This window comes from Emys orbicularis, chromosome 25 (genome assembly GCF_028017835.1).
Source record: "Emys orbicularis isolate rEmyOrb1 chromosome 25, rEmyOrb1.hap1, whole genome shotgun sequence".
NCBI classification, from domain to species: Eukaryota; Metazoa; Chordata; order Testudines; family Emydidae; genus Emys; species Emys orbicularis.
The window spans coordinates 2,791,655-2,817,907 of NC_088707.1; the positions used below are offsets into that span (position 1 = coordinate 2,791,655).

Here is a 26,253-nt window from a genome sequence, read left to right on the forward strand (position 1 = left end):
TCACTCTCGCACGCCGTCCACAGACTGGTGGCAATCCAAGTCGCCCTTCAGCTCCGGGCTTCCTGACAGCTTGAGGCCAGTTTTCCGGTCCACGCACCAACACTTCCCACGCTGCCCGTCCAGGGCCGGGTGACACTGCGCATGGGACAGGAGGCTCTGGTTAGTCCCTGCTGCACCGGCAGTGGGGCACGTCCAGCCCTGGGCTGGCAGAGAGGCACGTCTGGCCCTGCCCTGTGAGCATGGGGAGCTGAGTCCCAGCTCTACTTCTCTGCTTCTAAACATGATGGGCCCAGTACAGCGTCCACTGATTTCAGCAGGCTCCCCATGAACCCGACAGACAGCACAGCACCCGGGCCCATAGGTCCCATTGGTTTCCAGGAGGGTGAAGTGCTGGGCAGAGCCACGGCAGGCCTGTGGCCGAAGCGATGCTGAACGGAGGAGGTGTCCGTTCCGGTTAGTGGCGAAGGGTGACCTGGCCCAGGCGGGTCAAACGCCTCCCACCATGAGGGTGCTCCTAGTGGTTCTTTGCCCAGCCCTCACCCCTCCCAGGCCAGGATCCCAAAGCACCCTCTGGGGATGATTAATTCATAGCCTGGCAAGCCCCCTGCGAGGGAGGGGAGCAGGCACCAGGGTCCCCTTTGCAGCCGGGAAGACCGGGACACGTGGAGGCGAAGGCTATGTTTTCAGCGGTTGTCCCCACTAAGTTTGGGGGCCCGACTTGAGGCCCCTGGGGCCTGGCTTTCAGAAGGGCCAAAATCAATGAGCTGTGGGTGCTGAACACCCCAAATTAGGGGCTTTTACGTGGTCCTTGGTCACCCAGTTGGGCTGGGACCCAGGAGTCCAGATTCCCATGCCTGTGGGTCAGCCACAGCCTTAGCTGTACAATGGGTGGGTGCCCCTCTCCGGCTGTCCTTGTCCCCGAGCCCCAGGCCGGGGCTCCTGCTGGCAATGGGGGCGCAGGCCGTACCTGTTTGGGGTGGAAGTTGCCGTTGCGATCGCAGTTCGGGATGGGGATGATGTACAAGTCCTCGTGGGTGCGGGTCTGGGATGCGGCCAGCCTCTCCAGTGCTCGATGCAGCTCGCTCTGGCACGACCCCTGGGCCTGCACAGAAAGCATTGATCGGATCCCAGCTCGGGGGAGGAAGCAGACCCCCTCCCTCCTTCCAGCTAGACAGGCTGGAGTCCCCCTCTCCCATCCATGGCCAGATACCCGCCACGTGGCAGCCACTAATAATACCTGGCACCTTGAGCTTCCTCCCAAGGGTTCCCTGGGGGAGGGGATGGCTGCAAACGCCCCCCCCCTCGGCATGAGGGTACAATACCCCCTGGGTGTTTGGAGAGCCCCACTCCCTGCTGTAGCCCCTGCAACACCTGGGGACCATGGGGGCCGTTGCTCGTTTCCCCTTCGTCGGTGTCGGTGTTGGGGGGCCTGCACCGCCCGCCCCCAGTGGGGAATTTCCTTGTCTGGGGAGCAAGGAGCGGTGAAGAGCGAGGACAGTGGTTAACCGGACGGCGCACCCCTGACAAACCAAAGCTACCCCAGGCCGGCTGCTTGCACGACAGACCCGCCCGCTGGGGCCTGCTCTGCAGCCCCAAACACCAGCCACTTGCTGGGCACTGAGAGGCGCCAGGGAGTTGATCCCAGGCCCGTGCAGCAGCAGCCCCCCTGCAGGGAGTGGAAGGGGCATCTCACTATCTGCCTCGTCTCCTCCCGATGATGCGAGTTCCCGTTGCTCCTCATCTTCACGCCGCTGTTCACCCGGTCGCGGGTTTTTGCCTGCTGCTTCAGGAGACATTTCCGGTCCTGGATGCTACATGGGCTGAAGCTGTTGTTGGGGTGGTCGATCTCCTCCTTATCTGTAAAATCGGAAGGTCAGGGAGAGAGGGGAGCAGTCAAAGGGGAGCAGCGTTTCGGGCGGGCTGGGGCAGGAGCCTTGCGGAGCGATATCCAGGAACTGGAGCCAGCGCAGCCCTGGCCTGCTCCCCCTCTCTGCACCTCCCTGCCCCCTCCACCGCACAGAGGTGTCGGCTAAGCTGCAGATGGCCATGGTGCAAAGCCGCAGGGAGTTTGTTACAGGATTGACTCCACACGTGGCTCTGACGTGCACTTGATCTGCTTTGCACGGGGTCCCCGGGCGTTTAGATAGCTAGGACAGGGCTGCTGTTCAGATTCTCCCAGAATGCACCAGCTGTGCAGACAGTGCTGTGCTGCTGGGGCCATGTAACCGTCAGGGAAGCCTGGGCCAGGCCTGGTTCGGTGGCGCTTGCTCCTGTCTGCGGCTGTGCCCTGGGAGCTGGTGGTGACCCGTGTGAAACGAAGTCTCAGGCCAGCTCCAAGCGAGCCCCATTCGCACGTTGGTCCCTCAGCTAGTTCCCACTCGACGGACGCCCCCATCGAAAACCCCACCCCTGGGCTGGGAAGTGCCCCAGCTGGGCCGGCCTAGCAGAGCCCCAGACTGGACGAGTCCCGGGAATCCAGCCAAGCACTGACGTACGGGGGTCACTTTAAACCAGCGCCTGGCTGGACCAACCTTCCCACCTCCTGTTGGTGGGTGAGACGCGGCCAGACAGGCAGATTGCTCCGGACAGCCTGGCGCGCCTCCACCGGGGTCACACACGCAGTGTCAAAGCAGGACAGAATAACATGAGATTTTGACTCGGATCGTTACATGGGGCTGTGGCTGGCGATCCCTCTTCCCCCGTGGGGGAAGGCCCAGCCCACTAAACCAAGCCCTAGTACCACGCATTAACGGGGAAAGAGAAGCCGGCAACGTGAGCTGCTCTCCCGGCCGCCTACAGACACTAGAGCAGAGCTGGGCTGGCTCCTCATTCACCAGCCAAAACGAGGGATTTGCCCAGTTCCACCAAACCACCGTTTCTTGCCTAAATGTCACCCAGCTGCTTAATAAGTCCAGAAACCTTGGTTGCTTTGCATGTTGCTTCAGGTATTTCCTCCTCACCTTTCTGACTAGTCTCACTGATCTGTGTTAAATTCAGGCCAGGTGCGGACAGACGAAGGCTGAAGAGTCTAAACAGACAAAGAGGCGGGAGAAAGCCAGGATCCTTCTCCCCATTTCATAGACGGGGGAACTGAGGCACAACGAGATTAAAGACACACCCAAGGCCATACAGTGAAACAGCAGCAGAGCTGGGACTAGAACTGAGGTCTCTTGAGTTCCCGTGCAGGGCCACAGTTCTCGATGGCACTTAGAGAATAAGACGGAGAGTATCTTATTGCCCTTATATAAATCCATGGGACGCCCACATCTGGAATACTGCGTACAGGTGTGGTCTCCTCATCTCAAAAAAGATATACTGGCAATAGAAAAGGTTCAGAGAAGGGCAACTAAAAATGATTAGGGGTTTGGAACGGGTCCCATATGAGGAGAGATTAAAGAGGCTAGGACTTTTCAGCTTGGAAAAGAGGAGACTAAGGGGGGATATGATAGAGGTCTATAAAATCATGAGTGATGTAGAGAAAGTAAATAAAGAAAAGTTATTTACTTGTTCCCATAATACAAGAACTAGGGGCCACCAAATGAAATTAATGGGCAGCAGGTTTTAAACAAATAAAAGGAAGTTCTTCTTCACGCAGCGCACAGTCAAGCTGTGGAACTCCTTGCCTGAGGAGGTTGTGAAGGCTAGGACTATAACAGTGTTTAAAAGAGAACTGGATAAATTCATGGAGGCTTAAGTCCATTAATGGCTATTAGCCAGGGTGGGTAAGGAATGGTGTTCCTAGCCTCTGTTTGTCAGAGGGTGGAGATGGATGGCAGGAGAGAGATCACTTGATCATTACCTGTTAGGTTCACTCCCTCTGGGGCACCTGGCGTTGGCCACTGTCGGTAGACAGGATACTGGGCTAGATGGACCTTTGGTCTGACCCAGTACGGCCGTTCTTATGTTCTTATGTAGCCAGGGTGTGTCGGCCCGTCTGGCTGGGCGTGTCTCTGTCCCCCAAGCACCGCAGTAGCCACACAACTCACAATCGTTATTTATCCCGGACGGCAGCTCGGTGCCCATATCCCCATTGTAACTGCAGCAGCCGACAAAGCAATAGGGCAGAGCTGGGAACTGATACACCAGTGAGTGCCAGGCTAGTGCCCTGGGCACTGGGCCTTTCTTCCTCCCCGTAACCCTGAGGCCACCCTCCTCTTCGTTCTTCCAGCCATTGGCTTGGGGGGAAATTCACCAGGACGGCAGCAGCCACAGAGGGACGCAGGAAATGTCTTCTTCCCTCCTGCCCAGTTTTTGTTGTGGCCCCTGCGGGGAGCTTGGCGCCAGTGAGTTTGTTTGCATGTAAATCTTTCTAGTGCCACTCGTCACCACTGGATTTTCCCAAGCTGCCCGCCATGGTGCCCAGCGGCTGCCCAGCCTGCCTCTCCAGAACGACCCCGCCGCCCAGCTCCGGGGCACCTCCCCAGCAACCCCGGCTGCAGCCCAAAGAGACAGTTCCATAGGCAGCAGCCAGCTTTGGCCCCCAGCCCTGCTCCGAACTGGCCCACTGACAGCCCCCTTCTGGGCGAGTTCCCGGCTCCTTTTCTGTGCCCAGTTCGCTCCCTCCCACCGGGACTCCAAAACGCTTTTGCTCCCGAGCCCTTTTCCAAATGGGCTGAATAAAAGTTTCCATCTGTTATGTAAAAGTTGGCCTCGCTCCCGGGAATGTACGTAGGATACAAATGGGTTCGCACATCAGCCCAGCAGTTCAGCGTAACCTGCCCCTTCCCACCCAAGGCAACCGATGTGTGGCCATTAGGGGGGCAGGGGGGCAGCAGTTAGCTCTAACGCCGGGCTTAAAAAGTCTTCTCCCCCAATCTGCACCCCTCCTCCAGCTCCCCATACAGCCCCTGGTACCTCCACCCCCACACCTCTCCACCGGGCCCCTGTCAGCAGCTTTTCAGCGTTGATTGTTGTGTGACAACGGATAAAGACAGTGCTTTACAGCCTGGTTGGTTACTGTAGGGTGGCGCATGACGAGTGGTTTATTATTGGAGGGGTGCACACCAGTGCTGGTTTGATTAGAGAGGAGTTGCTCAGGTGTGCTAGGCTGTGTACCTTGGTTTGTTAGTGTAGGGTCTCCTAGGACGCATGCTGGGCTGCACTCATGGCTTTATTATTATTGGCTGGCTGATGACAGCCGAGCTGCACACATTCAACTGGCCCCCGAACAGGGACTGTCCCAGTGACCCTACCCCCCGTCCTCCCATGCACCCTGCCCCTCCCTCCTGCCCTCTAGGGACGGAGAACGTCCCATGCACGAGGACCCAGAGCATTTGCTGGGGTCACCTGTGCGATATCCCGCATCAGCGCTGACATCCTGCGCGCGGCTCCCTCCCCTCTGCCAGCAACACCCACCCACCCGGCTCCAGAGGCCTCATGGGCCAGGTGATGTGTCCGCAGCTACAGACCAGCGGCTCTCTTTGCTAACGGAGGCTGGGGCCCGTGGCCTGGCACCATCTGACAGGAGAGGCACGGCAGGCTCTGTGCATCCCCAGGACCCCTTCCCCACAGGCCGGCTGGGCCCCAGAGCTCCGTGACAGTCTCCGGCTGGCGTTTCCCCAAGAAATCTGTCACTACCCGCGATGGTAACCACAACAAACTCCTCCCCTCCCTGGCCCCCCACTTCTATTTATACCCGCTAGGCCCGAGCAGGCAGCAGGCCAAGGAGACAGCTGCACCTTCCTCTGGGTGCATCCAGCAAGATGGCCAGGGAGCCAAAGAGGGGTCCGCTCAGGGGCCCCTGTCTCTTGGCATAACCCTCGCCCAAGGCGTCTCGGTGGGCCCAGACCTGCCAGCCCCAGCTGGGGGCAAGAACAGCAAGGCCGGAGCTCGAAGGGAGGCTGATCCCCACTGGGAAAAGGGTTTAATGCCAGCACGTCCTGTCCCTGCATCCCTGGTCCGAATCCGGAAGGGCCAGATCTCGGGGTGCTCCCGCGACGAGCGTTTCCCCCTTGCCTAGGTAACCCCACTGACCGTAGTGGAGCTACGCCTGCTGCCACCCTGCACTGAATGGGATGTGGCTTCCTCTGTGCCCGCTGGCACGGTCGGCGCATGCCATGCGGGCTCCGCTGGACGAGTTCGGCGGGAAGGCTTGTTGGCGGACGCATGGCCTGGTCTGGCCCTAGAATGGCTGGAGTCCTGCGAGGGGGAGAGCGGTGCTACTGTTGCTAACGCCGAGCGCTGCTCCTCCTTCAGCTCACGCAGGAGCTGCTTCCAGAACCAGAGCTCATGGGTTCAAGTCCCAGATAGGGACCGACTCCTAGGCAAAAAGACGTGCAGCCCAAAACTCTTCCGCCAGGCTCCCAAATTCTGGAGAGCTGGAGGTGTTAGAAACCCCCAAGTTTCCCCAAATCAGTGGCCACCTCGGAAAAGTGAGGCCCAAAGGACCATGAGATCCTCCAGCTGGGCTGCACTAACGAGGCAGGAGGTGGCAAATCACCCACTTTCCCAGCCACGGGCGGCTTTCGGAGGACCCAGGACCATGCCCACCCATGCCAGGGCGGGTGCCTGGGGCGATGCGTCTGTCCCATTCGCACCCGGGATAAAACAAGGCCACCAACCGGAGGCCTAACAGTAACGAGCTCCAGCCCCCTGCCTGCCTAGATGGCTCTCTCTCCGTGACGGCCTGATTCAGACTCCCCCACTCCCCCCGCTTTGTTCCCCGTTCGTTCGAGCACTTTATCCCCTCGGCATGGAAAGCTGGCGCCGGGCTCTGCCAGGCCCTGCACGTCAGCTCCTTTCCCTGGCCGAGCCTTTCGCGCTGGAAATGCACCGTGTCCAACGAGCTCAAGTTTCATTGTCTGAGCTGCAGCGGCACCGACGGGCTGGCCGGCCGAGCGCTCGCACCCACGGCCTTGGGCTCAGGGGGGTGCTGCCCACGCCCCGTGGGGCCCGCTGCTGGGGGAGCGCAGTGGGGCTGCCCTTCCCCAGTGATGTCCTGCAGCAGCACGAAGGGCAAAGGCAGCCCCAGCGCACCAACCAACCAGCCCACAAACTGGCCCTGAACTTTCATCAACACTTTTGGGGGGCTCACAAAAGTTCAGCTAAACTACCCCCCTCGCCAACCTCAACCCCCCCCCCTCCCCGCCCCAGTTCCTTTCCAGTTTCACTGTGGCCTCTGCACCTTCCCTGCTCTGGGATTCCAGACACAGTGGGGCCAGATCCACTAATACTTCCCCTTAAAAAAATACAGCCTGGCTGGGCAGTGTAAGGCCCCCGGGGGCTTCCCTCAGTAGCCCAGGAGTTTGGAGCCATCACAGCACTGGCTGCCCCGGCTCAGGCAAGACACTGCAGTGCTCGAGGAGGTTCAGGGAAGAGGAATGAGAATGATCAGGGCCTGAGAAGACTCTCCTAGAAATGTGATTGAAAATATTGGGATCGTTTGCCTTAGAGAGGACGTAAGAGGGGACCGGGCAATAGTAAGTAGTCTAGAGAAGGGAGGTCTGGAGCTTCTGCTCTCCCGGTCTCATAACACAGGAAGAAGGGACCGTCCAATGAACCGGAAAGGTCGGCCTTTCCAAACCGATGCAAGGAAATTCTTCACAGAATGCATAATTAGACGGCGGAACTCATTGCCACAAGATGTTATTGAAGCCGAGATCTTAGCAAGATTCGACAAGGGACTAGACCTGTACCTAGCTAACGAGAGCGATCGTAGTAAATCCCGTAACAAGAGCTTTAGAAAGGAGATTAAACCTGCTCCGGGGTGTGTGCTACTCTCTAACTACAGGGCTTAGAAACAGAGGCTGCTGAGCGCAGGTCTCTGGCACCTTCCTCTGACGCACGTGGTACTGGCCAGATGGGATCCTGTGCGGGACGGGCCTCGGGCCTGAGCCAGGGCAGCGAACATACGGGCCTATCAGAGGGATGGGAAGTTTCGATTCTCTTGCGCCGCTGTGCGTGATGGTAGACTGGCCTGTTCTAAGCCCCCCCGCCCCCGCGGCTCAGACCCTCACTGAGCTCCAGGTTCTCAATTATCTCTGGATATTGCTTTGCACGTGTGGTTACAATGCACGCACACACACACGGATCCACATGCACGCACACACACACGCATGCACAGTCCTATGGAAACCAAGGCCATCAGAAGTCACGAAATGCGTGAGCCCCCTTCGCTCGCCCTTGGGGGAAACGCCCCTAAACCGTTTGCCGTTCACTCGGCGTTCTCCAGACTCAGGGAACATTGGCTGGGGTGGGAGTCTGACCTCAGCGCCGTTCCCACTGGCCCTCCCCACCTTCTCGCCAGACAACCCAGTCGGCAGCAGGGCAGCCCATCCTCTGGGCTCTGCCTCAGTCAGACACCCCGAAAGCCCTCCCCGCACAGCCCAAGCCCAGCTGCTTTGCCAAGGGGGCAGGCGCCGGAGGGCAAAGGTTTCTGCTCCTTTGAGATAGGACAGCATGTCCTAGCTGAGCGGAGCACATTGTGGGAAGCAGGATTTTCCCAGGATGCTCTCTGCTGTTCCCAATGTGTTTTGTTTGATATTCATTTACAAGCTGTCACTTGCAAAAGGAACTTGAGCCTGACCCTGGGACTCCGGGGAAGGAACTGGGCACAAAAGGCTGCAGGCCGGGCCAATGACATAGCACAGCGGGGTTGAGTCTGCACACCTTCCCGTGCTCGTGTGGCCGGGCACAAGCGGGAGAGCCGTGTCCCCTGCCCGGGGAGGCAGAACCCACCAGTCATTCACATGCACCGACGGGGAAAGCAGGAAACAAGTCTAGGAATAAAAAAGCAGAGTCCAGTTCTGAACTCCGGAATGTTGGCCCCCCTGTCTGGGTGAAGCGCGGCTCCAGGACTGCAATAGCAGACGCTGGCGACGGGGAGGCTGCTGTCATGGGACCAGCGCTGGTTAGCTCCGCATTTTTTAAAAGCTGCAGGTTCCTTTGATTTCAGGATCCTTAAAGCTCCATGTTTGGTTCAAACAACATTTTTCCACTGCGTGTGCCGGGCTTTTTCTTTTCTGTCTTTGCCATGCAAACCTTTTCCACAGCCGCATGTCACTAGCGAGGTCTCCGGCTTGTTATGGCCGCAGCATGGGCTTAGTCTATCAGCAAAGGGGAACATCACATCTGCAGCCACATACGGTTTGAAGATGTGCCAGTGAAATAAGAAAGCGCACACACGTACGCGCACACACACCCCCTCACACACACACACACACATCCCCTCACACACACCCAACCTCACACACCCTCACACACACACACACACACACACACACACACACATCCCCTCACACATCCAACCTCACACGCGCACACACAACCTCACACACACACACACACACACATCCACACACAGACAGAACCACACATCCACACACAGACAGAACCTCACATGCACACCCACACACCCTCACATGCACACACACACACACATCCACGTACACCCACACAGACACAACCTCACACACACACATCCCCTCACACGCACATACACACACATCCCCTCACACACACACAAGATTTGCCTGGTTTTGGAACCCAGCTCTGTGGATTTTATCCTGACTGATTTGGGCTGTAACAGGAATGGGACGGGCCCCTGTTCACTCTTGGACATTGTTAGCCCAGTTTTGCAGAGCAGAAAGCTACAGAAACCCACGCTGCTTGTAACAGGCTGTAGCATGGTCCATTTCCAAGTGCAGTTACAGTTTAAACTAATCAGTAGTGCAGAGGAAGAAGCATTTGCCCAAAGAAATGTGGTGAAATGCTGTCGACGCACAATACGCTAGAAAGCCCCCTTGATTTTTAAGAAATGTACCAGAACTGTCGTTTTCTCTCTCTATTGCCTGGGACCTGTCATAGGGGTCAGATTTACAAGCCTAACTCCCACACGTCCTTTAGACAATCCCCAGGTGGAAGTGGTAATATGAAATGAGGTAAAGTTTGGTTTTAATCATAACACCAAATCTAACCCGCTCAGGGAGATTTTTGTACTGAACAACTCGGTTTCAGCACAAGCAAACATGAGCTGTGCTGACTTGACTGAAAGCCCTCTGTACACAGAGATGGTTCCTGGCACTAGAAGGTGAGAAATTCTGCTGATTTGCCAAACTCTAGCAAAGTTTTACAGGTAACTTGGCCCTGAGCCCTGCCTAAACCAGCCTGGTAATTTGACCTGGTGGCGATCAATGCCTGGACGCTCCCTGCGAAGGTTATCTCCTCCTGCACTTCGCTAGAGCATGGTGACTCCTCACCACTTGCCAAGACACAAAGTACAATAAGGGGACACGAAACAAACCATTCGAGCGGCAAACTGCAAATGCCCTTCCTGTGCTGTGTGACGACCTCCCTCTGTAGCCTCCGCTGCAGGGATCCATCCAGCTCTGAACTTCACCCAGCCACGCTGGGAGGAAAGTTTTCAAGGCGAGGGCAAGCAACGACCTTGCTCTCCTCTTCGGAGGAGCCAGGGCTGGACGTTGGGGCAGTTCCCTTCACACACGGGAGAGGAGAGAGAAGGGGAGCCAGCCATCACTGCCACAAGAGAAGGGGGTTCACCCGGAGACGGGGGGACGTTGAGCTAAGAATGCCAGCGCCTCGTCTCCACCGGGGAGAACTGGCTTGATGTAAAAACACCCTTTTTTTGCAATGAAAACAGCCTCGGGAACCCAGCCCTGGATTCGACGCTCCTCTGCGATGACAGGGTAGGTGCAGGGCCCAGGGGACACAGTGACAACGCAGAGGGATGGGGGGTGCCTGAGCTGGGTTAGACCCCCGCCAGCATTGACACGGCCTGGGAGCAGCCGGGAGGGGTCGCATGCCACCGCCCGACTTCCTGCTAGACACGGCCCCTGCAGGCTCTGATCCTTCCTCCACTTTGGAGACTCAGGCCACAGGCATTGCTCACCCCTGTGTGACTCCCTGCCTGTGCCTCACAAGGCCCGGGGGGCAGGGAGCCGCTTTCCCCGCGGAGGATCCTACAGGGAACTCTTTAAACCACACCGCGGGGATGCCACCAGATGCAGAGCGCGCCTGGCTATTCCACCTGCTTCCCCAGAGACCGGTGGGGTGGATCAGAGCTCTGATTCTGTGGACGCTGTGCCCGAGGGAGAGAGCTGGGCTGCTAAGATGCAAGGAGACAATCCCTGCTATCCAGGCTATGCAACAATGTAGGGCAACATTTGCTCCAGGTCTGGAACACACGGCAGAGCCTTTGCTACCCAGCCTTGGGAAGCCCTCTCCAGACAGCTGCCACCCCCAGCCCTCCCTGCTAGGAGTCAGATGGGGAAACTGAGGCACTTAGCGGGGCAGTGGCTCAAGTCACTTGACCCCAAGGTCACAGAGGGTGTCAGGGCAGAGACAGGTTTTAAACACAAGAACCTGCTGCCCTGAACTTCTAACGGAGGAACAAGCCGAAGCTAAAGGTGAAGATAAAGGACCCTTTTCCCAGCAAATGTCGATTGATAGGAGTAAATCACGTGGATTGGAAGGAAGGTGGCATCAAATAGTGGCCAAAGCTCTCAGGCGAGCGAGACACGGGCTTCCCGTCTACCTGCCCCATCTCTGCCGACAGTGGCTCTCCCACCCAAGGCTGGGCAGGAGCTACAGGCTGCATCCGTGCTGCTCCCGCTCCCCCAGCGATCAGAGTGAATACCAACGAAACCCCCTGGGTCGGCTGCAGGGAAGCAGATGTTGCCCATGGCTGGTATTATGTTTATTACGGTAGCCCCTCGAGGCCACAGCAAGGATCGGAGGCTCCGCGGTGCTAGGAGCTGCACACGCACCTGGGAGAACAGCCCCTACCTGCAGAGCTGACAGTCCACACAAGCCCAGAGAGGGGAAGGGACCAGTGCCCTGCCACAAGGCCAGTCTGTGGGTAGGCCCCGGGGGCCTGTGCTCACCAGCAGAGTCCTGCCGTACTGGCCCAGGGAAGTATTTATGGAACCGCTGCCAGGCGCCAGGTCAATGTTCACAGTGCGGACACTTCTCTGGTTTACTGTTTGTTGTTTGCTTTCCATGTAATCTGTCCTTTTCCAGGAACAGCACGAGTCCTTGAAATGTGAAACGTGAAACCAAAGGTGGCAGCGGCCGGAGACCCTGTACCAGGGCGGCGCCGGTGCTGACGGGACGTGGCGAGGTTTCGCGCTGGCCGCTGATTGCCCCACGGCATGGCCATGCCACACGCTGTGAGCTGGTAGCCAGCCGGTTGGGATCTCAGGATGTGTCGGGGGGAGGATCCCCCTCCAAACTGGGGCGGGGTGGTCTATGGGTCGCCTGCCGGGCCAGATGGACTGTTTGCCCAGTTGGGGCACACTCAGTGGTGGCGCAGGCGGATCTGAAGTCGCTGCACCTTGCAAGACCCTGTCATTCCCGGGAAGAGGCATTTGGGGAGAAGCAGAGCGAAATGTTTTACCAAGGAACTTCAAGCCCCCTGTACCCCTCCAACCCCCCCCCCACACACACACACACACTGCATAGAGGTGTTGAATCTAAATGGGACCGATTAAAGTGATTTAAATAAAGCAAAGACCCTTTGGGCAGGTCAGCTGAAACAGGAAGTGCTTTGAAGAGGCAAAGGATTCACACAGCTTGGAGGAGCAGGGTCCATAATCCAGCCTGAGGCTGCGACGCACACAATTGCTGGGAAACGCCCGGTCTGGTTTTCCTGGCTGCAGGTCAGGGTCCCAGGGCTGGGTGCAGGAGCTGTTTGCTCCTGGGGTGACTTTTACAGGTTCCCGAGCAGGCCCCCGTACAATGGCCCCAAGCCTGTTGCTCTCACGCTGATCTCGGCATTTTTGCATGCGCCAGGGTGGGACCTAGGAAGCTCTTCCCCGCTCGTCCAAGCATATGGGGAAAATAAAGTGTCTTCCAAGAATCTGGAGCCCCCCACTGACCGGTCCCATCCAGCATCCAGCCACCGCCCGGTTGGCCCAGCAGCACCCTACACACGGGAAGGTTTAAGGTCCCCACTATTAAGTTTCAGTGTCTCCAGGTCTGAGAACTTCCACGTGGCCTGGGGAGTTTCGCTGACTCAAATCAGCCAACACCAGGTCTGAGGCCAGAGCTGGCCAAACTCTGTCCTAAAGGGCTGCAGGTCCCAGTCTAGTTCCCAGTATGCAATGCTCCGTATCTACTGGGACAGGGAGCCTCCCCAGCCACAGCTGAAGGAGAGTGCAGGCCACCTCTCAGGAGGCTCTGGGCTGCCTTTGTCTCCAAGGGGTGCACTTTGAGCTCTCCTTAGCTACTTTGGCCCTGCTCTCTTCCCATCTGGGATCACGCTTGGAGAGCACCAGCCTGATCCCTCTGCCTGAGCGGGGTCATGTTCTCAGCCCTGCTTAGAAACGACCTTCCCCCATTTCTTCCTCAAGCCAGCTAATAATGTTGCCTAATGCAAAAATCTCGTGTCGCTCCCCCGCATGGCTGCACTTGGCTGGCGGCCACTGGGAAATGGGATAAAGGCCTTGACCTTTGACTGCTTAGGGGGCAGCCGGGCCAGGAAGGGGGCAGCAGAACAATGGGGCTAGAGCCAGTTTTGGTGCTGGCAGAGCTGCGAGGCTGAACGCGCCTGGGAGAGGGCTCGTGGAGAGTTCACAATAACAAGCCTGCAGGCTGAGGGCTGTGCAGAAAGCAAACAGGAAAGGGATGTCCGCCTGGCCTGGAGGAATGCAGCCAGCGCTCTCAGCAAACAGCACTGCCACCTGGGGGGGGGCGTCAGCCAGGGCGTCCCCCCCAGCCTGCAGGGGAGTGCAGCTCGCAGCACTCAGCGTGAAGACACTGGAGCCCTTCGGGTGCATTTGCGACCTGGCTACTTAGCCCCCCAGGCCGCCATGGACTCAGCATTGAAGTGAAATCCAGGGCTACGGGGAGAGATTTGGATCTCAGGCCCAGGGGATACATCCAGATGAGTGGCTCTGGATTCACACCGCCATGCCTGGGGTCAGCACCAGATGCAGGCCAAGTGCACGTCCCACGGGCGTCAGCCACAAGCTTCCCCGGCTTTGACCCTGTATCGGCACCACGAGGGCCGGAGCCTGTGGGGCGGGCATTGCACACACGCTCTGGGGGGAAGGCAGCGCTGAGAGTGGGGCCTGGGGTTCCATGGGCTGCGGCCCCGATAGGCTGAGCTTGGGGGGTCCCATTCTCCACACGGCCGCTGCACGCACCACCTCCCTCGAGAGCGGCTGCCGGGCAAGGCAGGGGGCCGGCGCTCTCGCTGGCCATGGGGCGTGGGAATGTGCTTTTGTCCATCCCCTTGGTAGCTGTGGCTTCGCGCAGCCCGGGGCAGAGACAGGCCAGAGCTCTGTTCGCCAGAGCCAGTAGCCAGAGTCACTCCTTGATATATTCTGCTGGCTACATTTGGCCCGGGGGGCAGTGGCCAGGTCTGCTAGTAAAGCCTAGGGCTGGGCTGGATTTCCCAGGAGACGAGTCCTTCGGGCACTGCCCTTCTGCCTGCCAGCATCTCTCGGGGCAGCGCAGCAGCAACATTCCACAGGAGCCGTCGCTATCGACGGGCTGGGGGAAGCGGGGGACAGAAACCTTGCAAGGGGACCGACTGTGCTCCCTCCAGGAGAACTGAAGGCTGCAGCAGCCACCGCTGGCTCCAGTCAACCTTGCAACAGGTCCAGGTCTGTGCACAGAGCAATCCAAACCCACAGTGCGTCCTGCCAGCCCCTCATGCTGTGCTTTGCATGGAACGCAGGCTGCCTGTCCAGACCAGCCTGCTCCCTCGGCTGACTCCGCCTTTAACCAGGCAGACTCGGCCTCAGCAACGGGCTGCAGCTGCGCCGCCTACCGGGGTGTCGTACCACGAGGGCGGGGGTGTGATTGTCCCGCTCTGGTAGGCACAGAGGAGACCCCCGCTGGAGTCCAGCTCTGGGCACCGCACTTGGGGAAAGACGGGAACAAATCGGAGCGGGACTTGATGACCTCTCAGGGTCCCTTCCAGCCCCACTTTTCTCTGACTCCATGGAGGGGCCACTTGCCATGGTAACCCGGCACAATGCACAAGATTCCCAAGGTGCAGCAAACCCCCACCCCGCCCCCCACACCCCCGGCTGTGGCTTGAGCGTTGGCCTTTCTGTTCCCCCTTGGAGGGCAGCTGGAAGAGTTGCATTGGGAAGGGGAAGCAGGAGAGCGCAGCATGACCCAGAAGAAGGAAAAGCCAAGGGAAGAAGGAAAGAGGCCGGGCGGAGCCAAGAATCAGCTGGATTCCTGGAGCAGAATCTGCCACAATGAAAAATAGCTTGGAGTTTACTAGCTTGTTTTGTCTAAGTCATGTATTGTGACTGTTCCCTCAATATCTTTATTAGCCGCCCAGCCGGTAAATGACACTGCAGCAAGCCGTGCGGGGAGCCCGCGGCCTGCCGGCCAGCTCACCAGCAGAAGTGCACTAGCCCTGCGAGAGGCTGACGAGCTTGCAGAGCCCTCAAAATGACCGCGGGCGTAGCCTGAGGAGAACGGTACCAGCCCCATCGCCCTGCACGTGCAAATCCCTCTAACCATCCACCCACGCGACAGCCGCGGTGCGAGCTGCCTGCCAACACCCCCCGGGCCCACCAACGTTCCCCGTCCGGTGGAAGAGGGGAGCGTCGGCTCCAGGGCTCATTCGGCTGTGGAGACTGCCTAGCTGCCGGTAGCCCACTCCTTTGTTCATGCACCAGTGGTGTCAGCCCTGGTAGCTCAGTGCTGGGAAGATGTGCCGCCTCTGCTGGGTTGGCACAAAACATAAACTGTGGGTTTCAAGCCATTCCTGGAGAGGTCCGCCTGCTGCAGCTCCATGGGCCATGCTGCCGACATTGGTTAACACGGATGGGACATTCGAGGACACCCTGAAGGTTCAGCACAGGAGCAGGTGCTGTGAAGCCGGACATAAATAGCTGCAGCTTTCAGCCCCAGCCCACGCCAGCCCCCGGGGCCGTCTCAGCGCGGAGCTGGGGCCGGACGACACACCAGCTCTCGCCCAGTCCGCTGGGTCCCATCGGGCAGGGCTCCGGAGAAGGGGTCAGTGTGGGAGGACGGTTGTATTAGCTGGAGGGCCAGGAGGAGGCGATCACAGCTGAGACCGGCTGGGCCCGGCTCCTCCCAGCAGAGGGCCCATGATATTCACATTTCCCTTCCCCCGTGTTCCTCCTGCAGTTGCGACTGGGTGCCCCTAGAAGGCAAGATCCCCCCCTTACTCCTGCTGCCTCCCCCGCCCCATCTTTTCCTTGCAGTCCCTCAGCTCGGAGCAGCTCCCCACCGGCCCTGCGGCCCCCCAACACCAGGGGCTGGGGATGGGTCCTTCTGCCCTTTTCCTTAGAACAGATTTTTTCCCCTCTGTGGCCATGCCACTCCCAGCCAAGCGCTTTCCCGGGACCTTTGCTCTTTGTGCTCTTGGCCTCCCTGGCAGAACTTGTTTGGCTTTTGGTACCTTGTCAACACACTGGGGTTTGGGGGGGTCGTGCTGAGACGCCTGGTCCCGGCGTCTCGAAGCCCAGCGCAGCCCCAGGGAGCGGATCCGCAGGGCCTCTGGCTCCTCTCGCCCTCTCTGACGTGGAGGGACTCACACCCAGTGTGAACCTGTTGGGAGACTCCCATGACTCTGTAGGCCAGGGTGGAGCCAGGGAGAGGACTGGGGGGGCCGGGCCAGGGCTGAGGCAGGGGGGAATGAAAGCCCCCAGTTAACCCCTGCCCTGCTGCCATGCTGAGCTCCCTCCTTTCTCACGTTCTCATTCGGTCATTCAGTCTTTGGCCTATTTGCTCCAAGTGAAGCCGGAGGGCTCGGCTCCCTCTAGGAAATGGAACGCTGAGCGGGGCTCCATCTGCGGGGTCCCAGCCAAACGCCTGCCGGGATCACAACAGAGCCACCGAAGGAAGTGCTGCTCCCCAGAGCCAGCCGCTCTATCCTTAACCCCTTCCTGGCCAGGACACGTGGGCGCCCCCTGCACTGGGTGACGAGCGCTGACCGGCGCACAATCACAGGCTGGGTAGCACAGCGGCCCTGCCAGCGGACTGCAGCCCCGAGCACTGGGTCATGCCGAGGAAGGACGAACACCCCCTGCTGAATCACCCACACTGTCTCCAAGGCAGGGAAGTGTATGTGTGGGGGGAGGGGGGGCAATATACCCCCACAAACACAGCCAAGGCTATAGAGTGTGTGTACGTCCCCGCCCTGGAGCGTTAGTCCCAATACCAGTCACAGCCCCCCCGCCCCGAGGCACAGTTCTGGTCCCAGCCCAACCTGCCCCAGAGCCCAGGGTCACCCGGCATCTCAGAGCAAAGCCCCGGCCGTCATTGGGTTTCACCTGCTTCTTCGCCCGGTGGCTGCGAAGGCGGCGGGCGGAGATGAGAACAATAGGGCCAGGTTTGGGGAGCAGGGTCCGAGTACCCGGAGCCAGCGCCGTGCATGAGAGCCCAGCCCCCCAGGCCAAAGAGGCGCGGGCCGGAGCCTAGCCCCCACGGTAACCGTCTGCGGGTGGTCCTGGCACCGACGTGGCCGAGCGGGAGAAGTAAAACGCCCTTTCTGGCTGCTGAGCCCCTCTTGCTTGGCAGGGGCCGGCCTGGGGAAGGCACGAGCAGGGCTGGGTCAGGCGGGGGGCGGGGAGCAGGTCAGGCAGGAGAATCATAGAATATCGGGGTTGGAAGGGACCTCAGGAGGTCATGTAGTCCAACCCCCTGTTTAAAGCAGGACTAATCCCCAGACAAATTTTTGCCCCAGATCCCTAAATGGCCCCCTCAAGGATTGAACTCACAACCCTGGGTTTAGCAGGCCAATGCTCAAACCACTGAGCTATCCCTCCCCCCAGGCGAAGGGAAGGGCCCAGGGCTGGAGCTGGCTGCAGGGAGCTGGAGGGGGGAACCAGGGCTGCTTCCTCGTCTGTTTGTTAGTGGAACCTCTGCAGGGAGGGGAACCACTTCCTCTCCTGGCTGGAGCCAAGCCAGGGCGCACCGGAGTGGGGGGGTTTGCTGGGCCACCTGCATATCTAGATGCGCGTACCTGGATGTACACCTGCATGTGCACAGCCCCCCGCCCGTGTCTGCACTCAGGACACCCCGTCTCCCAGGGCGTGACGCCCACCTGGATGCTGCAGGCCAGGCCGGCTGAGTCTGGAAGCCCTGGGGGAGGGAGGTGTGGGGGCTGGGCCACGGAGAAACAGAGAGGGCTGTCTGGTCTGTCTATCTTACCCAACCGTCCGTTCCTCGCCCCCGTCCCTCCCACCCCACCAGAGGGCACAGACTGGATTCCCCCACCCCCTGCCAGACCTCCTGCCAAGCTGCTCCTCCCTGGGGTCTGAGGCACAGACAGCAGGACAAGGCCATGCCCGTGTTTCAGTAGCTCCCAAACTCTGGCCACAATTTGGGGTGGGCATGGCAGAGTTACCTGTGCTGCTCCCAGGGTGACGAGTGTGATGGAAAACCACAGACAGATGGACAGATCCACCTGGAGCCAGAGAGCTCTCAAATGCACGGGATACCCTGGGAGGTGCTGCTCTATTTTCTGATGCTGGTTGAGCTGGGTTTTCCGTTTCCATAACCCCGCTGGCTCTCTCCTCCTCCCTGGACAGGCAGCTCCCTGCAATCATGTGTCAGCACTGCTAAGCCTGGTGACAAGCGGGGCCCAGAATTACATTGCTCCAGAGCAGAGAGACGCCATTAACTCCCAGGCGCGGCGGATCCTGTTTTCGCTCTCTCGAGACTCGAGAAAGCCTCGGGGAGCTGCGGGTCAGTGCCAGGCAATGCTGGGTAACGCTGCTCGCTGCAACATCGCCAGTTACAATATCCTGATTCTAGAACAAGCTGGGACGTTGCCGGAGCAGAACAGGCGCTGAGCCGTTACCCCACACCTCCCCTCCTCTCAGCAGCCCCCACCCCTGGCAGCGGGGTCCGACGGTCGCATCGCCCCCGTGCCAGCCCCATTTCCCTGAAGCCACGTTACTCGGCAACCAGCCCGGTGTTTCCTCCGCTCCCTGGGCCCACGCTTGATGTGATCCCGGCGGAGGAAAGGTCCCCTAGGCTGGACACACAGGCCAAGTCGACCCTTGGGATCAAAGGAAAGAAATCGCCTGATGGATGCCCAAAGCGTATCCGATGGGACTAGCGCTAAGTCAGCACCAGAACAATTGTGCCCAGAGCCTTGGCTGCCGGAAAGGTTCAAATCTCAGACTTGGGATGCCCCCTGACGCGAGACGAGCAGGAAGCAGGATCCACGCTAGGCAGATAGATAGCGTGTCCCAGGTAGAAATGACCAGACCAAACTGGGCTGGTTCCCCTGCCCTTGGTCAGGCTCACCCGGCTGCCTGCTAGCTCCATTCTTCCTAGCTGCTATTTTTAGCCTGTCCCATAAACAAACTTAAAACCAGCCGCACGTGGCCCGTCGCCAGCATAATCCAGCTCCCTCTCCACACCGTGGGGGGGAACACCTCTGCCAGCGCGGAGACAAGCTAGATTTAAATTAAGGCAGCTGGAAAAACTGAAAGACACAGCGGAGAGCAAGGTGCCATGGGAACCATGTGCAAATCAGGCTGCTAACAAGGGGCTAGCATGTTCACTGGTGTCCACGTGCCCGTGTGGAGAGGAGGGAAGAGGTTCCATCCCCCGCCATGCCCATAGCAGCCACACAACATATATGTAGCTCCCACAGGGTCAAATTTCCCCAGACATATTTATCCAGTACTAAATCATTACTAACTAGTGGCCAAGTGTTGGGGGGGGACCTCCTTCGCTTTTTCCTGAATGCCACACACACGCTCAAGAGCAGCAACTGCTGCTGAATGCCACAAGACAGAAACCGACAGAATTAGACAGTGGAACTCATTGCCACAGGAAGTCGCAGGGGCCAAGAATTTAGCACGATTCAAAAAGGAGCTAGACATCTGGATAACAAGAACACCCAGACTTTTCATTAACGACAACCCATTTTGGAAGGGATATTTAACCTCCTACTGCAAGGTTTAAACTTCTCTCTGACTATTAGAGATCAGGATGAGAGCTAATGTGGCAGAAGTAGATTGTCGCACCTATGCTGACCATGGGGTTCTGACACCTTCCTCTGAGACATCTGTTGCTGCCCACTGGCAGAGATGGGACGCTGGACTGGATGGACCTCGGATCTGGCGCAGTCTGGCAGTTCCTGTGTTCTGACAAGCCAAACGTTCTTTGGCTCCATACAGACTTTGCACCGTTAGCCTAATGCAGCCGTGTTGCAAACTCTCAGGCTTCTGGCAAGTCTCATGATATTCCCAGCTCCTGGAGCCCTGTGATCAGGTGAGAATCTTGGCTGTCATTAAAGAAACCCAGTAAGTTGCTAGCTCTTGTGACTGTGGAGAAAAGATTAAAACCACTAAACCTAACGGCTCACGACGCAGACAGCAAATAAAAGAACCCGACATTTATTTATGTATGTTTAAATTTCACGATTTCTGGAGCCTGCCTGGTAATTGGGGGTGGCAGCAGAAATAGGGTTAATTACCTGCACTTCCTGAGAATGGCCCAGGAGTCCCTGGCCTGGCCTTGCAGCTGGGTTTAATTCATTCTCATGCCGGCAGCTGAGCAAACCCAGCCAGGGGCTGCTTTTGGAGAAGCCCTGGCTGTTACTTGAAAGAAGCCAAATTTGGAGCATTTAGCTGCCTGGTGCATCTTTTCAAATCCAAACCTGACTGGATTTTTGTTTCCCAAGTGCCTCCAGCACAGACAGGGATCCTGTCCGTCACCAAATTAAACCAATCCAGGACCCTAAACACACATCCCATGGGCCCGCCCCAGGCCATGGCCCCGCCCCCGCCCCCAATTTGTCACCCTTCTCCTTTCTGGAGAGGCAACAGGTTTCTGAGTTAAGATGAATGGGATCACACGCCTTTGAGCTCTTGTTCCAGGCTCTCTGCAAACTCAGGCAGACACCAGTTATGCTCTGGTCATATTTTCAAGCTTTTCTTTCATCCAGGAGAGCCAGGAGCATTTGTTTTTCGTTTGCTTTTTAAAAGCCGATATTCCAATCTCATGATATAAGTCAAGAAGCCAGGGCCCATAGGCCTGTTGGGCCTCTCTTAATCCAGTTCTGCTCCTCCCCAGAAGAGTTTGCAATCTTGTTTTCATAGGATGAAACAGTGAACTTGTGGGGTTCCCAGGGACATGGAACGCTGCAGCCAGCTGATTCCTCTTGGTTTCCCTTCCTCTTTGCCCCAGTTCCAGCCAGGCTCCCGTCGGGGTCCAGGTGGGTGGGCGTACGTTCTCCCAGCCCATCCCGCCTTCACAGGGCTGTGCTGGGCAGGCACACACCTGCCTGGCTACATCTCTGTATTTGTTCTGCTGGGAGCCACCTTGTTATCAGCCACCAACCTCGTCCGCAAACACAGCCCCGAGAGCAGGAGGACAATCGCTAGCCAGGCCCAGCCCCATACATGGCCTCGTCACGTGGCACCCGTCCACAGCACCCTCCTGCCCCGCTGGCCCCTGCGGGGCCTGGAGCCTCCGGAGGGAGTCTAGGGGCGCCGCCGGGGGGCCAGTGAACTCCCCCAGGGCAGCCCAAGTGGAAGTATGGGTCAAAGCAGGTGTCCCATTGGCTGTTCTCCCCCTTCTCAGGCTGGGCTGAGCGATTCCAGCAGGGAGATAACCCCCCCCCCTTGAGGGGCTGGGGCTGGCTTCCCTTTACCGGGCCTGAACCTCCAACTCGGGGTCCCGGATCCTGAAGTGCAGCAAAGCTCAGGGGAGTCGGGAGCTGAGGGGGCGGGGAGCATGGGTGGGAAGGGTAACGTGCCCCCCACTGCATTGCCTGCCTTGCCCGTCGGCTGGCGCTCAGCCGCCCAGCTGCAGGAGCCGCCTCCATCAACACCGCTCCATGAACAGCCGGGGTGATGCTACCGTGGGGGCAGGGGTGGAGGGTCCCTCAGCCACACCGGTGAGCTTCAAACTCCAAGATCTTTCAAGCCCTGGGCAGGCAGCCGGGTTTCTCATCCCAGACTCAGCAGAGCAGGGCCCCCTCTCCGTATCCGGGCGGGGACAGGGCAGCGGAGGAGCCGTCTGCTCCCCTGGCTCCCTGGCGAGGTGTGCGGCTCCAGCGGGCACCGGCCCGTCACACCGCAGGCCCCGTGGTCAAGGGCAAAGATTGCCAGGCCTGGGCTACAATTTCAAGAGCAATCCAAAAAGCCCCCCTGCCCCCAGCCGGGGATTTCAGGGGAAAAAGCTGTTCCTGGGAGGCGCAATTCCTGGTACTGGGGACCCGTGTTTACTGTCCTAGCTACACATTAACGTTTGCCCAGTCACGTCTGCCTGGCGGACACAAACAGCGGCTCAGCGGGTCTCTAGGAACGCTCTGCAGGGCCAGGCCGAGCACGCTAGGCAGTCATTCTTAGACCTCCCTAGCCACGGCCCTCAAGCCCTGAACCCCACCCAGTCCACCCATCTCTCCAGCCACCTGCCATCCCCCCTTCCGGGGTGCCCTGTGCCCCCCCCCCAGCCTGCAGCATCAACGGGGGGCTTTTCCCCAGGCCCCTGGGATCTCAGCCAGGTGGTGCTGGCTATCGACTACGACTTGTGTTTTCAGAGGGGCGTAGGATGTTCAGTTCTCAAGGGAAGTCTGGGGATCCCTGGTGCAGGCAGGGAACATCACTCACCACTGAATTACCAGAGACCCCCCTGGCAATAATGCACAGGGGGAGTAACGTATGCTCATCTCGTCCAGCTCCAACGGCACCAGCTCCCTGCCACGTAACAAACTTCCTCCCGCCCACCCCATTGTTCCTGCTGCACGTGCTGCCCTGGGGCCTGCCCAGTGTCTGGCTCATCTATTCACACAACATTGGCTCACTCCCTGGGACTCCCCCATTGGTCTGGCTGTAGCCAGCTGGTTTCTCTTTCCGGAGCTTATCAGCTCTTTGGTCTGTGTTTGTACAGCGCCTAGCGCAAAGGGGTCGTGGTCCGTGCCTAGGGCTCATAGGCACGACAGTAATACGGATAATGAATAACAACCACGCTTGCTGTCGGTACTGGACATGTGACACACAGGCGAGCAGTTCTTATTCTATCCAGCAGAGGACACTGGTGATACATGCGCAGTCTAGCCAGCCTGCTATGCCCATTTTACAGGTTGGGACCTGGGGCACGGGGAGGTTCAGGAACTTGCCACAGTTCATCCAAGTCAGTAACAGAACCTAAGAGCCCCTCTACTGCCCCCCAGCCCTGAGCTCTCCCCAACGGGCAGGGCTGCCACCTCTGAGGCACACAAAAACCAGCCAGTCTGTGGGCAGGTCCAGATTCCAGGCGGGGCCAGTCTGAGGGCGGGGCCAGGAAGGGTCTCAGTTCTCGGAAAGTTACACGGGACGTGGAGGAATTCGGAGGCGGGATGAGGGCACCGCTTCCCCATTGGCTGGCATCCGTCCTGCCACGCACGCCGCATGCATGTGGCCAGGTGGCCACAGAGCACTCCCAGCTATGGCGGGCACGGCCAGTCGTTAAGATCACTGCACACATGGCCACACATGGGCACAGCAAAAAAACAGCAAATGACTTCAGAACGGCGACCAGCAAGGCACTAGGAAAGCCGGCCAGGCCAGTCACAAGCTGGCCAGGTGGCCACCTACCAATGGCCCAGGCTGCCTCGGGGATGCCTCCAAGAGGGTGTGAGCTCACTGGGAGAGAGGAGGGAAGCTGGCGGCAAAGGGGAGAAGGTTGGGCTTAGAGGAGGGCGGCGGAAGGATCCCGTGACCTGCACTGTGCTGATGGGGCCGCCCAGAGCTTTGGCGCGCTCCGCGAGGAACAATGCACCTGCTCTCCATGCCCAGACTCATCCGGATACCTGTAGAGCTGGCTGGAGATCCCAGGGTCCCGCGTCCTGGGCCTCTGCCCCCAGCCAGAGCCTGCAATGCTGGAGGAGACAGGGGTCAGCGCAAGTCTGTTTCCTGAAGACTCGGGGGAAAGTCAGAATTATGCAGGGCAAAGCCGAAAGCAGCAGGTGGCCTGAGGACAGAGGACAACAGCTGAACACGCCGGAAGCCCTGCAGGCTTCCTAGCAGCCCTCACACCCGCGTCCCTGCACCCAACTCCCACACTCCAGCAACCAGGCAGGGCAGAGGCCAGGGCTCGCTGGGCGGGGAGGGAGGCAGATGAGTGCCCATCCCCATGGTGTCAGAGTGGGAGAGGGGGCTGGGATAGGCAGGCCAGCATCACAGGGAAGAGCTGGCATTGGATTCCAGTTCGCCAGCGGGACAAGCGTCAAGGGAGGGATTTTCCAAAGCTGCGTAAGAGGCTTTGGTGCCTCGGTGCAATGGGAACCGGGCACCTGCCGAGCTCCTTCGGGAAATCCGCCCAAGGCCTTTGAAGTCTGGCCCAGCACAGACCCGCATGCGGCAAGGTCAGGCCTGGGGATCATTCCAGCCCATCCTCCAGTAGGACGCCCCAAAGGCACCACAGCCAGCCAGCCCCAGTACCCCGAGGCTACCCCAGTGTCCCCAGCCCACGTCTACTGGAGCGGAAGAGAGAGGGGACAGTACAGGAGGGGGAGGAGGCGGCACAGAGATGTAATGACTGGAGGAGCAGCCCGTGGACGGACGGATAGGTGGACAGATGGATGGATGGACGGATGGGTGGGTGGGTGGATGCCCGATATTCCTATTCCACTCGCCCTGGGTGCCGTCCTGCGGCTCTCCCTAGCCCGAGCTGCAAGGGGTCCGTCCTTCACTCCCAGGCTCTTGGCTGGGGTGGGGACCAGGTGTCAGCCCCCCCCTGACTCCCAGCCCCAGGGCCAAGGCCAGACCCTGGTTCCAGAGGGCAGCCTGTGCCCGGAGGCCTCTTTCCTCCCGAACTGCTGGATGGCCCAGAGGAGGAAGGGGGCACGGGGGTGGGGGGCACCAGGGAACAGGAGGAGGGAGCGTGTCCCTCTGAGCAAGGGGAACGAACGCTCCATCCACCCGCCGACACTGGGCTCCTCTGCTCTGTAACCACCAGCAGGCCTGCCGAGCGCGTGCCCTGGGGAGGGGGGGTCTGTGGCATGGCCAGATGATGCCACTAGGCCCATGCACACAGGGTGCCCCGTGGAACAGGGGCTCGGGCAGCGGCATGACACAGCCCCCGTCTCCTACCCCTCCGTGCGTCGCTAGGGGAGGAAGCGGAGCCTGAGGGGCCGGGGCCGGGCCAGAGGATGCAAATCTGACCCTGTGGCGATGGATCGGGAAAGCTGAGGCAGCCTGGGGCGCTCCCAGCTCAGGGCACAGGGCTGGCCCAGAGGCCTGGAGCCCCCACGGCCCAGAGCCCAGGCTGCACTCGGCCGGGGCTGGGCCAGTTAATTCGCTGGACTCCGGGCACCGTGGGGAGGGGGCCCCTCACTGGCAGGGCGAGGACGGGCGAGGCAATCGGTGGGTTTCCTCACCTGGCAAGGGACCTGCCGCGGCTGGCACTGGGGGAAACGCAGGCGCCTGGCACAGGCTGGGCAAGCTCGACATTAGGCGCTGGGCTCCTCATGACGGCTGCTGCAGGGAACCAGCCCAGCTCTGCCCTGGCCGACAAGCGCAGCAGGGCTGCCCCCCTGGGATGGCACAGGGGGTCTGCCAGCTCCTCTACTGCAGCCAGCCGGGCTCCTCTGAGTGCCCCCTTTGTGCCCACCATACCCAGAGAACTGCCCCCTCCCAAGCACCGGCCACTGGCATTAACCCCTTCCCTCCCAAACCATCCGGCTCTGTCTTTCAGCTGAGTCTGGCCATTAGCATCTTCCCACAGGGGCCCGTCGCTGGCGCAGCTGGGGGGGCACCAGTGGGTGTTAAAGGACCAGCTGTAGGTACAGCTCACCTCCCCCCAGCACCCCGGGCAGCGATGCCAGAGAGCGTGTTCCTGCCCACGGCGGTGTCCATGCGCAGCCAACCCCTCCCCTCCCACACATACCTGCCCCTCTGTGCCAGCCCATGGCTCACCCCCTCGGTGCCAGCCTGCAGGGCTCTGACTTGGGGGGGGGTTGGGGGCTCCCTTCCCATGCATGCCCCCCCACGCAGGCCCAGCCCCCTTACCTGCCGGCTGGAGGCTCTCCTGCATGGACTCGATCTCAGACAGCTCAGTGCAGACGCCCTGCCCGTGCATCAGCGTGTGCAGGGGTTTCTCCACCCCCCGGGGCGGGTAGCAGCGCAGCCCGGAGCCGCAGCGGGCAGTGTAAACCCCGCAGGGCGTCCCTTTGCTCAGGGCGCAGGTGGCGCAGCACCCGCAGCCCGGCTCTCGCACCAGCTCCTCGCAGCCCACGGGCGCCTTGCAGCGGGTCAGCTTCTCCTCCGAGCAGGGCGGGCAGTGGATGGCTTCGTCACTGACACACAGGCCCATGGTGGCCAGCAGCAGCACCGCGGAGAGGCCGCCTGAGGGCAT

The 26,253-nt window shown here is 59.7% G+C and overlaps 1 protein-coding gene across 1 annotated transcript; it reads right to left on the reverse strand.

The window, feature by feature from the left end:
• On the reverse strand, positions 1–26,253 carry IGFBP4 (insulin like growth factor binding protein 4). The gene is made up of 4 exons (XM_065422672.1): positions 25,908–26,253; positions 1,694–1,857; positions 968–1,102; positions 1–135 (listed from the first exon to the last, which is right to left on the reverse strand). The coding sequence occupies exons 1-4, from the start codon at positions 26,251–26,253 to the stop codon at positions 1–3; spliced, it is 780 nt and encodes a 259-aa protein (XP_065278744.1).

Excerpts from the sequence above, each read along its gene's own strand:
- IGFBP4 (XM_065422672.1), bottom strand. The coding sequence starts at position 26,253 with ATGCCCTCAGGCGGCCTCTCCGCGGTGCTGCTGCTGGCCACCATGGGC. Across the intron at positions 1,858-25,907 it reads GGAGAGCCTCCAGCCGGCAG|ATAAGGAGGAGATCGACCAC; the intron begins GTAAGGGGGCTG and ends CCGATTTTACAG. Across the intron at positions 1,103-1,693 it reads GGGAGGAGACGAGGCAGATA|GCCCAGGGGTCGTGCCAGAG; the intron begins GTGAGATGCCCC and ends CTTTCTGTGCAG.